The 12,245-nt window shown below is 25.5% G+C and overlaps 3 protein-coding genes across 3 annotated transcripts; 1 reads left to right on the top strand and 2 right to left on the bottom strand.

The window, feature by feature from the left end:
- Positions 1 to 2,789: 2,789 nt before the first annotated feature.
- On the bottom strand, positions 2,790 to 4,753 carry LOC129609093 (zinc carboxypeptidase). Its single transcript, XM_055521002.1, has 4 exons — positions 4,628 to 4,753; positions 4,066 to 4,504; positions 3,220 to 4,013; positions 2,790 to 3,139 (listed from the first exon to the last, which is right to left on the bottom strand). The coding sequence occupies exons 2-4, from the start codon at positions 4,429 to 4,431 to the stop codon at positions 2,944 to 2,946; spliced, it is 1,356 nt and encodes a 451-aa protein (XP_055376977.1). The 5' UTR covers positions 4,432 to 4,504; positions 4,628 to 4,753; the 3' UTR covers positions 2,790 to 2,943.
- A 1,459-nt stretch (positions 4,754 to 6,212) lies between these two features.
- Positions 6,213 to 7,779, top strand: LOC129615778 (NAD-dependent protein deacetylase Sirt6). Its single transcript, XM_055531174.1, has 6 exons — positions 6,213 to 6,435; positions 6,495 to 6,533; positions 6,603 to 6,843; positions 6,906 to 6,999; positions 7,060 to 7,212; positions 7,280 to 7,779. Exons 1-6 carry the CDS (start codon positions 6,308 to 6,310, stop codon positions 7,648 to 7,650), a joined length of 1,026 nt encoding a protein of 341 aa, XP_055387149.1. The 5' UTR covers positions 6,213 to 6,307; the 3' UTR covers positions 7,651 to 7,779.
- A 287-nt stretch (positions 7,780 to 8,066) lies between these two features.
- On the bottom strand, positions 8,067 to 10,105 carry LOC129615685 (guanine nucleotide-binding protein subunit beta-5). The gene is made up of 8 exons (XM_055531076.1): positions 9,887 to 10,105; positions 9,694 to 9,831; positions 9,460 to 9,577; positions 9,131 to 9,401; positions 8,933 to 9,073; positions 8,691 to 8,854; positions 8,536 to 8,635; positions 8,067 to 8,470 (listed from the first exon to the last, which is right to left on the bottom strand). Exons 1-8 carry the CDS (start codon positions 10,002 to 10,004, stop codon positions 8,459 to 8,461), a joined length of 1,062 nt encoding a protein of 353 aa, XP_055387051.1. The 5' UTR covers positions 10,005 to 10,105; the 3' UTR covers positions 8,067 to 8,458.
- Between the last annotated feature and the right edge of the window lie 2,140 nt (positions 10,106 to 12,245).

The raw sequence follows: 12,245 nt of genomic DNA, 5'->3' as shown, positions 1-12,245 counted from the left end.
ATGTATGAATTTTTCTGATTTCTTGACTATTATTCTTACATTTCTTATTCTGATTTGATCTGATTTAGTATTAATATGTTACGTAACCAGAAAATCAATATGCTCTAAGTAAACTAATTAATGTATTCTTATTAAAAAAAAAAACAAAAACCAAAATAAATAAATTAAAATTTTCAAAATTTGAAGTAAAAACAAAATGAATCAAAAGATAAATATACAACATAATAATTTAAAAAAAGAAAAGTCAGTTTAAAAGATAAGTTTGAAGAAAGAAACAAAATTTAAGAATTGAAAAAAAAATTAAAATATCATCATATTTATCATTTGGGACGCCTAAAGCTTGAGGTAATGGGATGTCATCCAAAAATTTTGTTAATTTTTTGGAATAAAATTGAATTCGAAGTTTAAATTAAATCAATTTCGAAATTTCAATAAAAAACTGTTTCGAAATTCCTAATTTATAATAATAAAAATCTCAATGCTTATGAATCCCATAATCACAAGTGAGATGCTCCTAAGAGAATATGGATAATGTGTAAATAAAATTTCAGCAACTACAAATTAATTATGCATACATATTATGATTAATCCATAAAATGTAAATAAATTACTGGAAATTTTGATTTTTTTTTTTCATTTATATTAACATTCAAAATTGTTTTTCTTCTTTTACTTATAGTTTTTTAAACTTTAAACTAAATGAAATTAATGTTATGACATTTTAATTTCATAAAAAAATTATATTATACGTATATATATACATATTTACATATATGTATATATATGAAGACCTGTATATATATATATATATATATATATATTATATACTTAAATAATATTCTAGTTAGTCATTTATGTATTTATTTTAAAAATATAAATAAGAAGAGGAAAATAGAAAAGAAGGAGAAGAAAAAAATTACATGATTTTTTTAAATTTAAAGAAGCTTTGCTTTTATCCGTTTTATGGATGAGAAGAAAAAAAAAATTAAATAAATTTTTGATATTTAATAAACGTAAAAAATAGGTTAAAATTAAATTAGTTTAGTTTTTAATCATTATAAAGATAAAAACACAAATGAAATATAGGAACTATTTAATTTCATTATTATTTTATTTAAATAAAAATGTAAAGAGTTATTTTTTTTTTATTTAACTGTTTAGTTAATTTTTGTACTCAATTAATTAATTTTTTTTTCTTTAAACATGTGTACATTTTTAAAATGGAATAAAAAATTCGAAAAATAAAAAATTTTATTTATTGTTTTAATGGTTAATAAAATCCTTACTTTAACTTTATTTATTCATACATTCATACTTTATTATTAAATAATTGATGTGACTTACTTAATTATTTTGAATCTTTCTGCAAATATTTAATCGAAAAATTTGGTCAACACATTTTTTTAAGTTAATTATTAAAATATTGATAGAAATTACAGTACTTCATATCTCATGAATTAAAATATCAAAAAATATAAGAAATTTGAATTTTTCCATAGAATTTTGTATTCCCCGTATGAAATATTAATCTCAAAAATAGTAATGAAGATAAATTTGAATTATGAATTTGCATTTTTTACTAGATAAGAATAATAATAACGATAGAAATTGATAAAAATTATAAAGAAGAATTTAGTAGGTTTTATTAAACTCCTTTTATGTATTAAATTTTTTAACTCAATTACTTGATCGACGTTAATAATTATATTAATTTTCAAAATTTACTATTTGACTTGGTTAACTTCTGCACAATTTGTTTTAGATGTATTTACAGAAAGCTCCTTTTTTCAAAACTAATAAAACAGTTTTATTCTTGCTAATATATTTCGTGCGCTAGATCGCATTCAATCAAAGCTGATTTTCTTCGAAACAAATATAAAAGGGTTTTATTCCAAAGAAAAGGATGTTTTCTTTCAACACATCTTAAAAAAAAAATTTTTAAATTTCGGAAAAATATCATAATTTCTAATAAAAATTTTTGTATTCCTGACAATTTAAAACTCTCTGATCGCGGTTCAAATTAATGTTTATATAAAAATTATTTATCAAGTTGCGGGAATGCAAATTTCATAGTTATAAAATCGCAAAGGCCTTAACGAGCTACTTATTCAAAAAAAATACTTATAATTTACTTATTAAGTTTATCGTGTATCTTTATATGCTTTTAAAAATATAAACTTTATTGCAAAGATATATAAAATATCTTTAATGAAATAAAGATATTTTATATGTAAAATATCTTTAATGAAATAAAGATATTTTATATGTAAAATATGTATTTTTGGTATTTCTAAATTTTCAGTTAAGTAATAAACTCAAAATAATTGCTTTGTATAAAGGATGTATACATGAGTATAAATATTTAAAGAAAAATTGAAATGAAAAAAGTTTTAAAATTCATGTGAATTATAAAAATTCAAAACATACTTTCACAAATTATAGAAAATATTTAATTCAACAGGTGATTAAAAGAAAATCGTATATCTAGTTTTCTTTTAAATATTTCAGTGGGTAAAGCTTTGATATGAATTTATATTTGCGTATATATTATATGTATATTAAAATTTTTTAGAAGTATAGTCTGAAGCCTAATGCAATATTTAACTGGAACTCACTATAAGAACTTTAAGAATATCAAGTCTTGATTAATTCTAAAAAAAAACAGAATTTTGCAATCTATTTATGTAAAAGCGAGTAAAAGGTAAGTAAATACATACATATAAAAAAGTTGTTTATTTTAAGCGGTGTAGAGTGGGGAAAATAATTTAATTAAATAATGATAACTTAAATTAAGAATAACAAAAAAGTTTATTGTGATAACATTTTTTATATGTGGCACCTTTACATTTTACTTTTTGTAATAAAAATAATTTGATTTACGACAAAGAAACGAGTACTTATTTTATAAAACCCATTTTTTCTAGATTTCTTTATCATAAAAAATTAATTGTTATAGTATCCTCTTTTATCAGCTTCCTCTACGATAGTCATAATAGCAGCAACAGCTTCTTTACCAGTATCTCGAATTTCACTAGCTGGCAAAATGAATAGATCTTCGCTATCTGGGGCACCTCTTAATTCAAACGTGTAAGTTATTGGAATTTTACCAATAGCATGAGACCAGTCTTTGCTTCCGCCGCTAAAAATTTTGAATAATACAACATAAATCCCTTTTTATTGAAAATCATAAGTTAGCAATTTTGTAAATTGTAACCTTACCTTGAGGGATATATGGTTTCATAGAGACTCCCACTTTTATATACTTTTCCAGTTACTTCTTTAATAGATTCAACCGCCTTATCTCCAATAGCTTTCAAATCGTTATAGTTTTCAACTTTTTCAGGTGTAAATCCGTAAGGAAACATTATTAATTGTGAAAATGAATGTAGCGCGATATATGTTTTAATATTCAATTTACTAATATTATCTTCAATAAATTTAATGATACATTTAGTTTCATCTTCACTGGCTCCTTCAGGTCCAGCATAATCATAAGCACATTGATCGTCGCTCGAACCAGTTTCATTCCAATGGAAAGGAAAATTTCTGTTTAGATCTACTCCTCGGCATAAACCAAAGAAGCGGCGATTTTTACGCCACATACGGTCTTTTTCAAATGTATATTTATAACCGTCTGGATTTACTACAGGAAAAATTACCCAATTAAGTTTTTGTGCATATTTCTTAATTTTATTGTCTGTAGATGTTAGCAGTTCGTTAAGAAGAAATGTTGCAGTAGCAGGAGCAATCCATTCCCGAGCGTGTATTCCACTTTCAATGAAAACTGTTGGATTACTAGGATTACTTATAAATTTTATTCCCTTAATTGGAATCCCTTCATGACTGTTTCCCATCTCTATCAATTCTAATTTGTGATCTTTTGCTTGCAAAGCTAGCCAATCATATATAGTTTCTAAATGAAAATAATGATCCCAATCAAATCGATTTGGCGATATATTTTTCGGTTGCACATCAAGATTTTGACGATCAATTTTTTCTTGGAAATTATAGGTCTAAAAAAAAATGCATATTATAGTTGACACACTTTAATATGTTACAACATACCAGAACACGGTGCTCTACTTTATACAATTCCAACAAATCAACAAAGTCAGCAATTTTATGTGCTGCTACCATAATTGTAAGCTTTTGATCTGTATGCCTTGCGTGTCCATAGAAGGTATGACTATCACTTTTTGCTTCTAAATCTTGGAAAACTTTTACTTGTTCTTCTGTGTCCAGATGAACATAATAAATGCGATAAAAATCATAACGAGCTTGATTCATTTTATTAATAGGTATAGCGTTTTTACAAGAATGATCTTCTTTTGTGCAAAACGATGTGGATGAGACTGATGATTTCGTGCTACTGACTAGTATGTGTTTAAGTGATAAAATCACAAAAATAATTCCTATGTAAAAAGCTTTCATTTTGGATAATTGTATTAAAACTTATCTGTATAAGTTACTATTCATAAACAAATGATCAGTCTTTCAATAAAACCTGCAATGAAAGATAAGCTTTTTAATTTTAAAAAAATTTATGAGTTTACGATAAATTATATTTATATGAGCAGATTATTCCAATTTTCTCCGCAAAAATTTATTTTAATTTATCTTTTAGTACCGGTTAGTATTTATGTATATTTAGTCATGTCAAATTGCCGGAAATTCGATGTTGTATATAAGATAAATAAAGGCCTTTATTTCTTGCAACTTAAATCTCTTTGTTTTTAATTTTAAATTTATCAATTAATAAACTTCTTTCAAACCTATACTACTAAAAACATTGTTTAAAAAAATTGTACATATTATATACGTGTCTTGATATGACAAAAGTACAGACCTGAAATGAGAATTAATGACACATCATTAAAGGCCACAAATAGCATTTTTATACGAGTTCTTAATAAACTAAAAAATACCTGGTCCTAACACTAGTGATCTGCAAAAAATTTCAATGAACATTTTTTATAGAAAATCTTAACTCATTATTGATTTAAATAATTCTTCCACGTTCCTTGTGTATATGTTCTTTTTCTTCAGAATTTTAACAAAGTTTTCTCATACCAACAGTACAACAATTTTTTTCATGTTTATTTTTTTACAAATCCCCACAAAATGAAGTTGGAAATCTTTACATGTCATCAATATTTTTTTTACTTCTGTTAAAATTAGTATATATATGTACATAAATTACTGTTGACAAACATTTTATATCCAATTTTATATTTTGACTAAATAGACATGGGTTTAAACAACGAATTAGAAATACTAAATGAAGGAGCATCTTTGTTTCTATTTCACTTACAATCCCTAAAATATCGTATCTTGAAAAAAAAAACATAGTGAAGCCAAAAACTTCAGGTAAAATTTCTTTGCTCTAAGCATTGTCATTTGTCAAAATGAAATTAACATTAAATGTCAAGTGTTGTTTTTTTTTTCTGAAAAAACTACGCGCCGCTGTAAAAAAAGTAAACAAAGGAGATTTTGTCATTTTATTTATAAAATTAGTGCAATTTCTAAATAAAAAATCATAGAATATTTAATAATAAATTTATATTCTAAAATATTTTGTTTTAGAACGAATTAGTATGTGAACCTTAATTAATGAATAAGGAAGAAAACGACAACATATCAATCTACCTCAATGAGCAATAACCATCATATTAATAAAAATTGGTTAAAAACTATATTGTTTTAGAGTTATTAAAATTTATATGTACTTATATTTATTGTTATTAATATTATTTAGAGTTGTTCAGTAAAATTGTCAAACAAAACTGATAATATAAGAAATTTTTTAACAAAATATGTTCATTTTCGATGGAAATAAAATATTGTGATATTAAAATACTTATAGTTATTTGCAATTTATAAAATAAATTTATTCAAAGAGAAAAAAAATAAAAGAGTTTTGTTTAAATTTGTTTTTTTTTTACAGATATCTAAAATAAAAAAATATTTTGAATTATTTTTTAGTTTTTGCTTTAAAAAAGTTTCAGCTTATGTTTGATGGCCAATCCCCACAATCTCAATTATCATTGTCAATCAAACGGTGGTGACAATTGCAACCCACAAATTTTAGTAATCAAAATTAGTTTTGTAAAATGGACTAATTCGTTGTGTACATTATATTATGACATGTTTCACTTTGCATTTTAAACAGATATTTTTTCATATAATTATGCAGTCTGCAAAAGTATTTTAGCTGTCAATATCAGATCTTTCTTTATTATTTTATTATTGTTATTATCAACAATCAATATCAATTTAGGCTTGAAATTCTATTAAGTGATTTGTTTAAATGTCTTGCAATTATGCCGAAGGATTATCTCCTTACGAAAATAAAGGAATTCTTGGCTTGCCGGAAAAATTCGATGATGAAAAAGTTTTAAACGATAAATGTGAATCGTTAGTCAGCTTACTTGAAACGTACTTATTTTTAGTATTTTTGCAAAAAAAAATTTTATTTTAAAAATACTTAATTTTAGATCAAAACATGTTGTTTTCCACACTGGAGCGGGAATCAGGTATATTTCAAATTTAATATATTGCAAAATATTCGAACAAAACCAATTTGAAGTTGTTTTTATATTTAGCACATCAGTAGGAATACCAGATTTTCGCGGACCTAAAGGAGTGTGGACTCTTGAGCAAAAAGGAGAAAAACCAAATATTAACGTTTCTTTTGATGATGCAATACCTTCTAAAACTCATATGGCTATTAAAGCTTTAGTTGAAAAAGGTTACATTCATTATGTTGTTAGTCAAAACATTGATGGTTTACATTTAAAATCTGGGCTACAAAGAAAATTTTTAGCTGAGCTTCATGGAAATATGGTATAGCATCAAAATTGTGCAGAACTAATATCTTTTTTTATTTAGTTTAATTTTTTTTTTAGTTTATAGAACAATGTAACAAATGTAAAAAGCAATATGTAAGAAACAAATGCACTACGTCTGTGGGACAGAAATATATAGGCGGTTTATGTCGAGGTACTGAATTATTTTCATGCTTTAATTAATTACATTTTACATCGTTCTAATTTAATTCAGGTGGGGGAAATTCAAGAGCTTGCCGTGGTGGTCAGTTGATAGACAACATATTAGATTGGGAGGCTGATTTACCAGATCGAGATTTAGAATTGTCATTTTTAAATTCAAGTTTAGCCGATTTAAATGTTTGTCTTGGAACCACATTACAGATCGGTACGTTTTGGATTAATATAAATAATTTTAGAGAATTAGTACAACATATTTAGGATATATTTTTTAGTTCCCAGTGGTAATTTACCGTTGAAGAACAAAAAGTTTGGTGGCAAATTAATAATTTGTAATTTGCAACCAACAAAACATGATAAAAAAGCTGATTTAATTATATCTGGATATGTGGACGTTATAATGAGTAAAGTTTGTAAGAGGTTAGGGATTGAGATTCCTGATTATAACGTTGAGGATGATCCTACAAAAATGGTTTCAAAAAACATAGAATGGACAATACAGTCTGAACAAATAAAAGAAACGGATAAAGTATATTCAAATAAATTGAAAGATTATAATAAAAAGCGCAAATTAAATGGCGATATCGAAATTAAAGACAAAAAGGAGAACTTCAAGAAAATTAAGAAGAAAAAAGAAGATATTTAATTCTTGAAATTCCTTTTTGTATTATATTTATATTTTGTTTCTGCATTATTCATTCCTTATAAAGTATTTACTAAAGTTAGTTATGTACTGTTGTATTTTAATTGTAAGATCCTTAGAATTAAGAATGAAAATTAGTCGATTTGCATTAAGTTCTATTATTTAGATTTTATAAAATTACTATTTACGTACATATTTTTTTTTCTAAATAAGAGTTAAAAATTTTTTGGATTTTATTAAGGTCATATTCATAAACGAAAATAATGTGTTTCAAATGAATAAAATTTAGTTTCTGAACTTTTAAATTTAGTTGTTTATTATACTTTAATGATAACAAAATATTTTGTTTTCATTTTTTGTACAACATTATGTTAAATTCAACGAAAATAAATAACCATCGACAAATAAACAATTTTTAATGCATATGAGAAATGCAATTAGTAACATTTAATATATGTACTTGATTTTCTGTTATCACTTTAACTATACAATCATATAAGTTTACTTTACACTAAACCAACAAAAAGATATCACAAAATAAAAATCTTAAAACTAATACATAAATTTAAAAAAGACTAGACGACATCAATTTATACTTATAGGAATTATTAAGTTTTAAGTTCAATTCTATTAGATTTCGTATGTAAATAAAGATCAATCTTGTTATCCAGTTTCAAAGTTATACCAATTTTTAATAACTTTTAATCCTTTTTTCCATAAACCGGATTGTAACTTATTTATATTTAATATTTTTTTGAAGTATTTGTGCGCGTAATTTTGTTTATTCCTTTTTATGCTTATTATAGTAAGTTTAAGCCCAGACCTGTATTACAAAATAACGTGATACTAATAATTTAGAAAAATATTTAAATATATAAAAAGTTGTACTCTGATTGTATAATCCCAACTACCAGTTGATAACGCTGTTCCATCTGGGGAAACTTGAACACAAGAAACTTTGTTTTCATGACCATATAATAGACAAACTCTAAAATTGAAATATTATTCTATATTTGATTTTGATTTTAAAAGTAGGGTTATGCCTTTGTGATTTTAATGAATCCCATATATTAACAGTGTAATCGTTGTAACCAGCGAATAATAGACGACCACTGACTGAAAAATCTACAGAATTCACACCAAATATTATACTTTCTTTTGCATAAATAGCAATTTCTTTGTCTGCCCTCATATCAAATAGACGACACTAAAAAAAGTTAAAATCGGAAGAAAATATTTAAACTATTTAAAAAAATCTATTCTAGATCACTAAGTTATTACTTACAGTACTATCGTCAGAACCTGTAGCGATAGCATCACCTGAAGGGTGAAATTTAACACTATTCACATCAGATTGATGCCCTTCAAATGATTGAACAACTTGCCCAGAACGCATATCCCAAATAAAAGCCATTTTGTCACAGCTCTGTGGGAATTTTTTAGTATATATTAATTATCTATGGGAAAATTAAAGCAAAAATACCCCAGAAACAAAAGTATTTCCAGTCTCGTTAGGTGCTAAGTCAATAGACATAACATCCCCAGTATGACCGTGGAAACTCTGTAAAAGTTGGCCCGATTCTACATCCCATAAAGCGCATGTAGAATCACCACTACCAGTTAATATTTGCTGATCAGAATTCGGAAATATGCAACAAGACATATAGCTCGTGTGTGTTCCAACAGTTCGCTTTTTTGTTGACATATCCTCATCATTTAATATTGGATAAACTGTTACTTTATTGTCCAAGCCTCTAAATACAAAATGAAATGTTACACTATATTAATAAATGCATATTAAACGCAACGTACCCGCACGCAACCAAATTCCCTGATGGAGCATAAGCACATGACATTACCCATGTTGTTGGCATTGTTATAGCATGCTCTTTATTGCAAGTAAATGCATCCCAAATTATAAGTTTGCCGTCTAAAAATTAAATTTGATTCAAATAATTTAAATACCTCATTCAAATAAAATTATTGAGTAAATTATCTCATTCTGTTCATATAATGCCTAAATAATATTAAATTGTTTATATGTACCTTGAGAAGATGAAACAATATGACGTTTATCTGGTGACCAATCTGAGCACAGTACTTTGGCTTGATGACCTTTTAAAACTCTTCTTGGCTTAATGTTAATGTACGTTATCATTTCTAGCCTTTCAGCAACAGTTGTGACTAAAATTTAAGTGAGAAAATTTAATTATTTTTCTTGAGAAAAACCCACACATACGATTCATATCATTTAATTTTTGGCGTTCTTCTTCCAATTTCGTTTTCAAAGATTCTGCTTCTTTTATTAGATTCGTTAGTTTATCATTTGTATTGTTTGGAACCGAAATTTCAGCCATTTTGATAGCTATTTTTTTTACGAAATATAGTTTTTATTGTTTAGTTTTAAATTGGAGAAAAAAACAATGAAAAACAAATTTTAATTTATTGATTATTTTTTTTAACTGAGGTTCCACGAATAGTTTTAGTACTTGTACCAAATATTATTGTAATCAATCGCAATTCCTCTAACAGCTGTTTTGGTGCTTTTTGGAAAAAAAATGTACTTTAAATAATATTTGAACTTGGGATTTTCAGAAGGAGCTGTAATTAAACACAAAATCGTTACTTGATGCTGTTCTAGGTTGTCGTTTTCGTTAATCCATTCCGAATATTCAATTAGAATTTTCTTATTGTTTGTTTCGTAGTTTTTTAATTCGTATAAGAATATTCAGAACGCAATGTTTTTATTATATCTTAAAGGAAAAATAAAAGTTGTAATAATAATGAGTAATAATAAGAAATAATTTTCATGCTCGCTTGTTCCAGTCATTCAGGATGTTGTTTTAAATGATATTTAGTTACCATATTTCTTCTTAGAATATTATGATCTATTAAATTACTCATCTTTTTTTAAATATGCACTTTTTTTAAATATTTCTCTAGCACTTTTAATTATTTCAATTTGTTATTTATTTTATTACAGTGTGCGATCATCTGTGAATTGAAACAAATAGTGTGATAAACTACATTTTAGTAAAAAGTAGTATGTTCGGAAACCGACTTATTAATTTTCTGTCTAAAATATAAATTTCATTCTAATTTGATTTTAATTTCACTCGATTTCCAGAAAAAAACCACAAATCTCTTCATAATAAAACAAAGGGGTATGACGAGAACAGACCAAGATTTTTGTTCATTTATAATAATTCTGATACTATTAAGCTTTTTTCTTATTGGGATGGGTTTTATTTATGTACACATATGTATATTGTTTGTAATCAAGAAAATTCTATCTCATCACATTAGTATAAATATGTTTATCGCCTCCCGAAAAAATCTCTCACATGTGGCACATTTTGTTTGTTTATTAAATCAAAAAGCTATTTATGTTAAATGAAGTAATATCCAATAAAATATGGAAAAAGCCAACAATTGACAACTAAAAATTTGAAACATGACAGAACTACAAAACTAAAAATTTATTCTGTGAGACCAGTACCTATGGATAATTTGTTTATATTGCGAATCGAGTACTTGCCTCAAAATTTCAATCTGCGTATACACGTTACTTTACAGATTGAAATAATACTACTTGAAATAGATTTGAGTTTGACATTATAGTTGACAAGCATTGTATATTAAGTTGTTATTTTAAATTTTTCAATCGACGTATATCCAGTTGATTTTCAAGTTAAGCTAATAATTTTGTCGGATTGATTAGAGTTGAAAATTTCAAGTCAAGTAGCGTTATATGAATTCGAAATTCACTTCGAATCGGCTTCAAGCTTCATATAAACGTAGTGAGAATTAATGATTCTTATTTTCTAATTAACTTTTGGCAAAACTGGTAATTGTTTTGTGTTGGTAGTAATGTGGTTTGTGCTATGTTGGAATCAAATTTTCCCAGTTGGTTAATTTAAAATTCAAAATAAGTTTCTTCGTTCTTTTGGCGAAATAAAAAAATTATTGACGGTTTTTCGGTATTCACATTTTAACATCTAGTAGTTAAAAATAATGGTAACTATAGGAACGCAGTTTTTTTAACTTTGTATGCAAGTAAATTTTCTTTAAAACAATTGCAATATTATTTTATACTGTACCTGCCTGCCTGCAAAAAAGTTTTTCAATATTCTTTTTTAAAAAAGAATTCAAATATTTAGCACAGGTTTATATATGTATGTACATATAACTTTGTACAGGATGTCTAATGAAAAGAAACGTAAGCTATTTTCTTTTTTCATAAGGAACATGCGTGAAATATATTTTCATACCATTTTTTTTGAAGCTCGCCAAATTTTAGGCTTTAACAATATAAAGCTAGAAAACGAGACAGAACAGACGTTTGTGAATTATCCAGATAACGAAAGAATGTATTCAGAGCATGTACCTGTTAATAAACCACAAATTTCCGATAATAAAAGTTTTGATATTCATGATGAATATCAAAATTTTAAAAATAAATCTAAGGATTCCGTTGTTATGAATTTTGAAAATATAAATCGAATGTTTTCGGAAGGTAGGCCAAATTTAAATATCAGTTGAAGTTTTTTTTTTTTTTAATAGAGACCTAATAAAATTATAATTTTATAAAAAAAAAA

This window comes from Condylostylus longicornis, unplaced genomic scaffold, assembly GCF_029603195.1.
Source record: "Condylostylus longicornis isolate FDR11 unplaced genomic scaffold, ASM2960319v2 ptg000001l, whole genome shotgun sequence".
Classification (NCBI taxonomy): Eukaryota; Metazoa; Arthropoda; class Insecta; order Diptera; family Dolichopodidae; genus Condylostylus; species Condylostylus longicornis.
The sequence above is the reverse complement of the archived record's forward strand: the minus strand, read 5'-3'. Positions and strand labels throughout refer to the sequence as shown.

What these genes read in the sequence shown, in the direction of transcription:
- LOC129609093 (XM_055521002.1), bottom strand. Translation starts at nt 4,431, where the DNA reads ATGAAAGCTTTTTACATAGGAATTATTTTTGTGATTTTATCACTTAAA. An exon ending in AAGTAGAGCACCGTGTTCTG is followed by an intron (nt 4,014 to 4,065) that starts GTATGTTGTAAC and finishes ATTTTTTTTTAG; the next exon opens with ACCTATAATTTCCAAGAAAA. An exon ending in GAAACCATATATCCCTCAAG is followed by an intron (nt 3,140 to 3,219) that starts GTAAGGTTACAA and finishes CAAAATTTTTAG; the next exon opens with CGGCGGAAGCAAAGACTGGT.
- LOC129615778 (XM_055531174.1), top strand. Translation starts at nt 6,308, where the DNA reads ATGTCTTGCAATTATGCCGAAGGATTATCTCCTTACGAAAATAAAGGA. An exon ending in CACACTGGAGCGGGAATCAG is followed by an intron (nt 6,534 to 6,602) that starts GTATATTTCAAA and finishes TTTTATATTTAG; the next exon opens with CACATCAGTAGGAATACCAG. An exon ending in TGGAACCACATTACAGATCG is followed by an intron (nt 7,213 to 7,279) that starts GTACGTTTTGGA and finishes TATATTTTTTAG; the next exon opens with TTCCCAGTGGTAATTTACCG.
- LOC129615685 (XM_055531076.1), bottom strand. Translation starts at nt 10,004, where the DNA reads ATGGCTGAAATTTCGGTTCCAAACAATACAAATGATAAACTAACGAAT. An exon ending in AAAATTAAATGATATGAATC is followed by an intron (nt 9,832 to 9,886) that starts GTATGTGTGGGT and finishes CTTAAATTTTAG; the next exon opens with TCACAACTGTTGCTGAAAGG. An exon ending in TATTGTTTCATCTTCTCAAG is followed by an intron (nt 9,578 to 9,693) that starts GTACATATAAAC and finishes TTTAATTTTTAG; the next exon opens with ACGGCAAACTTATAATTTGG.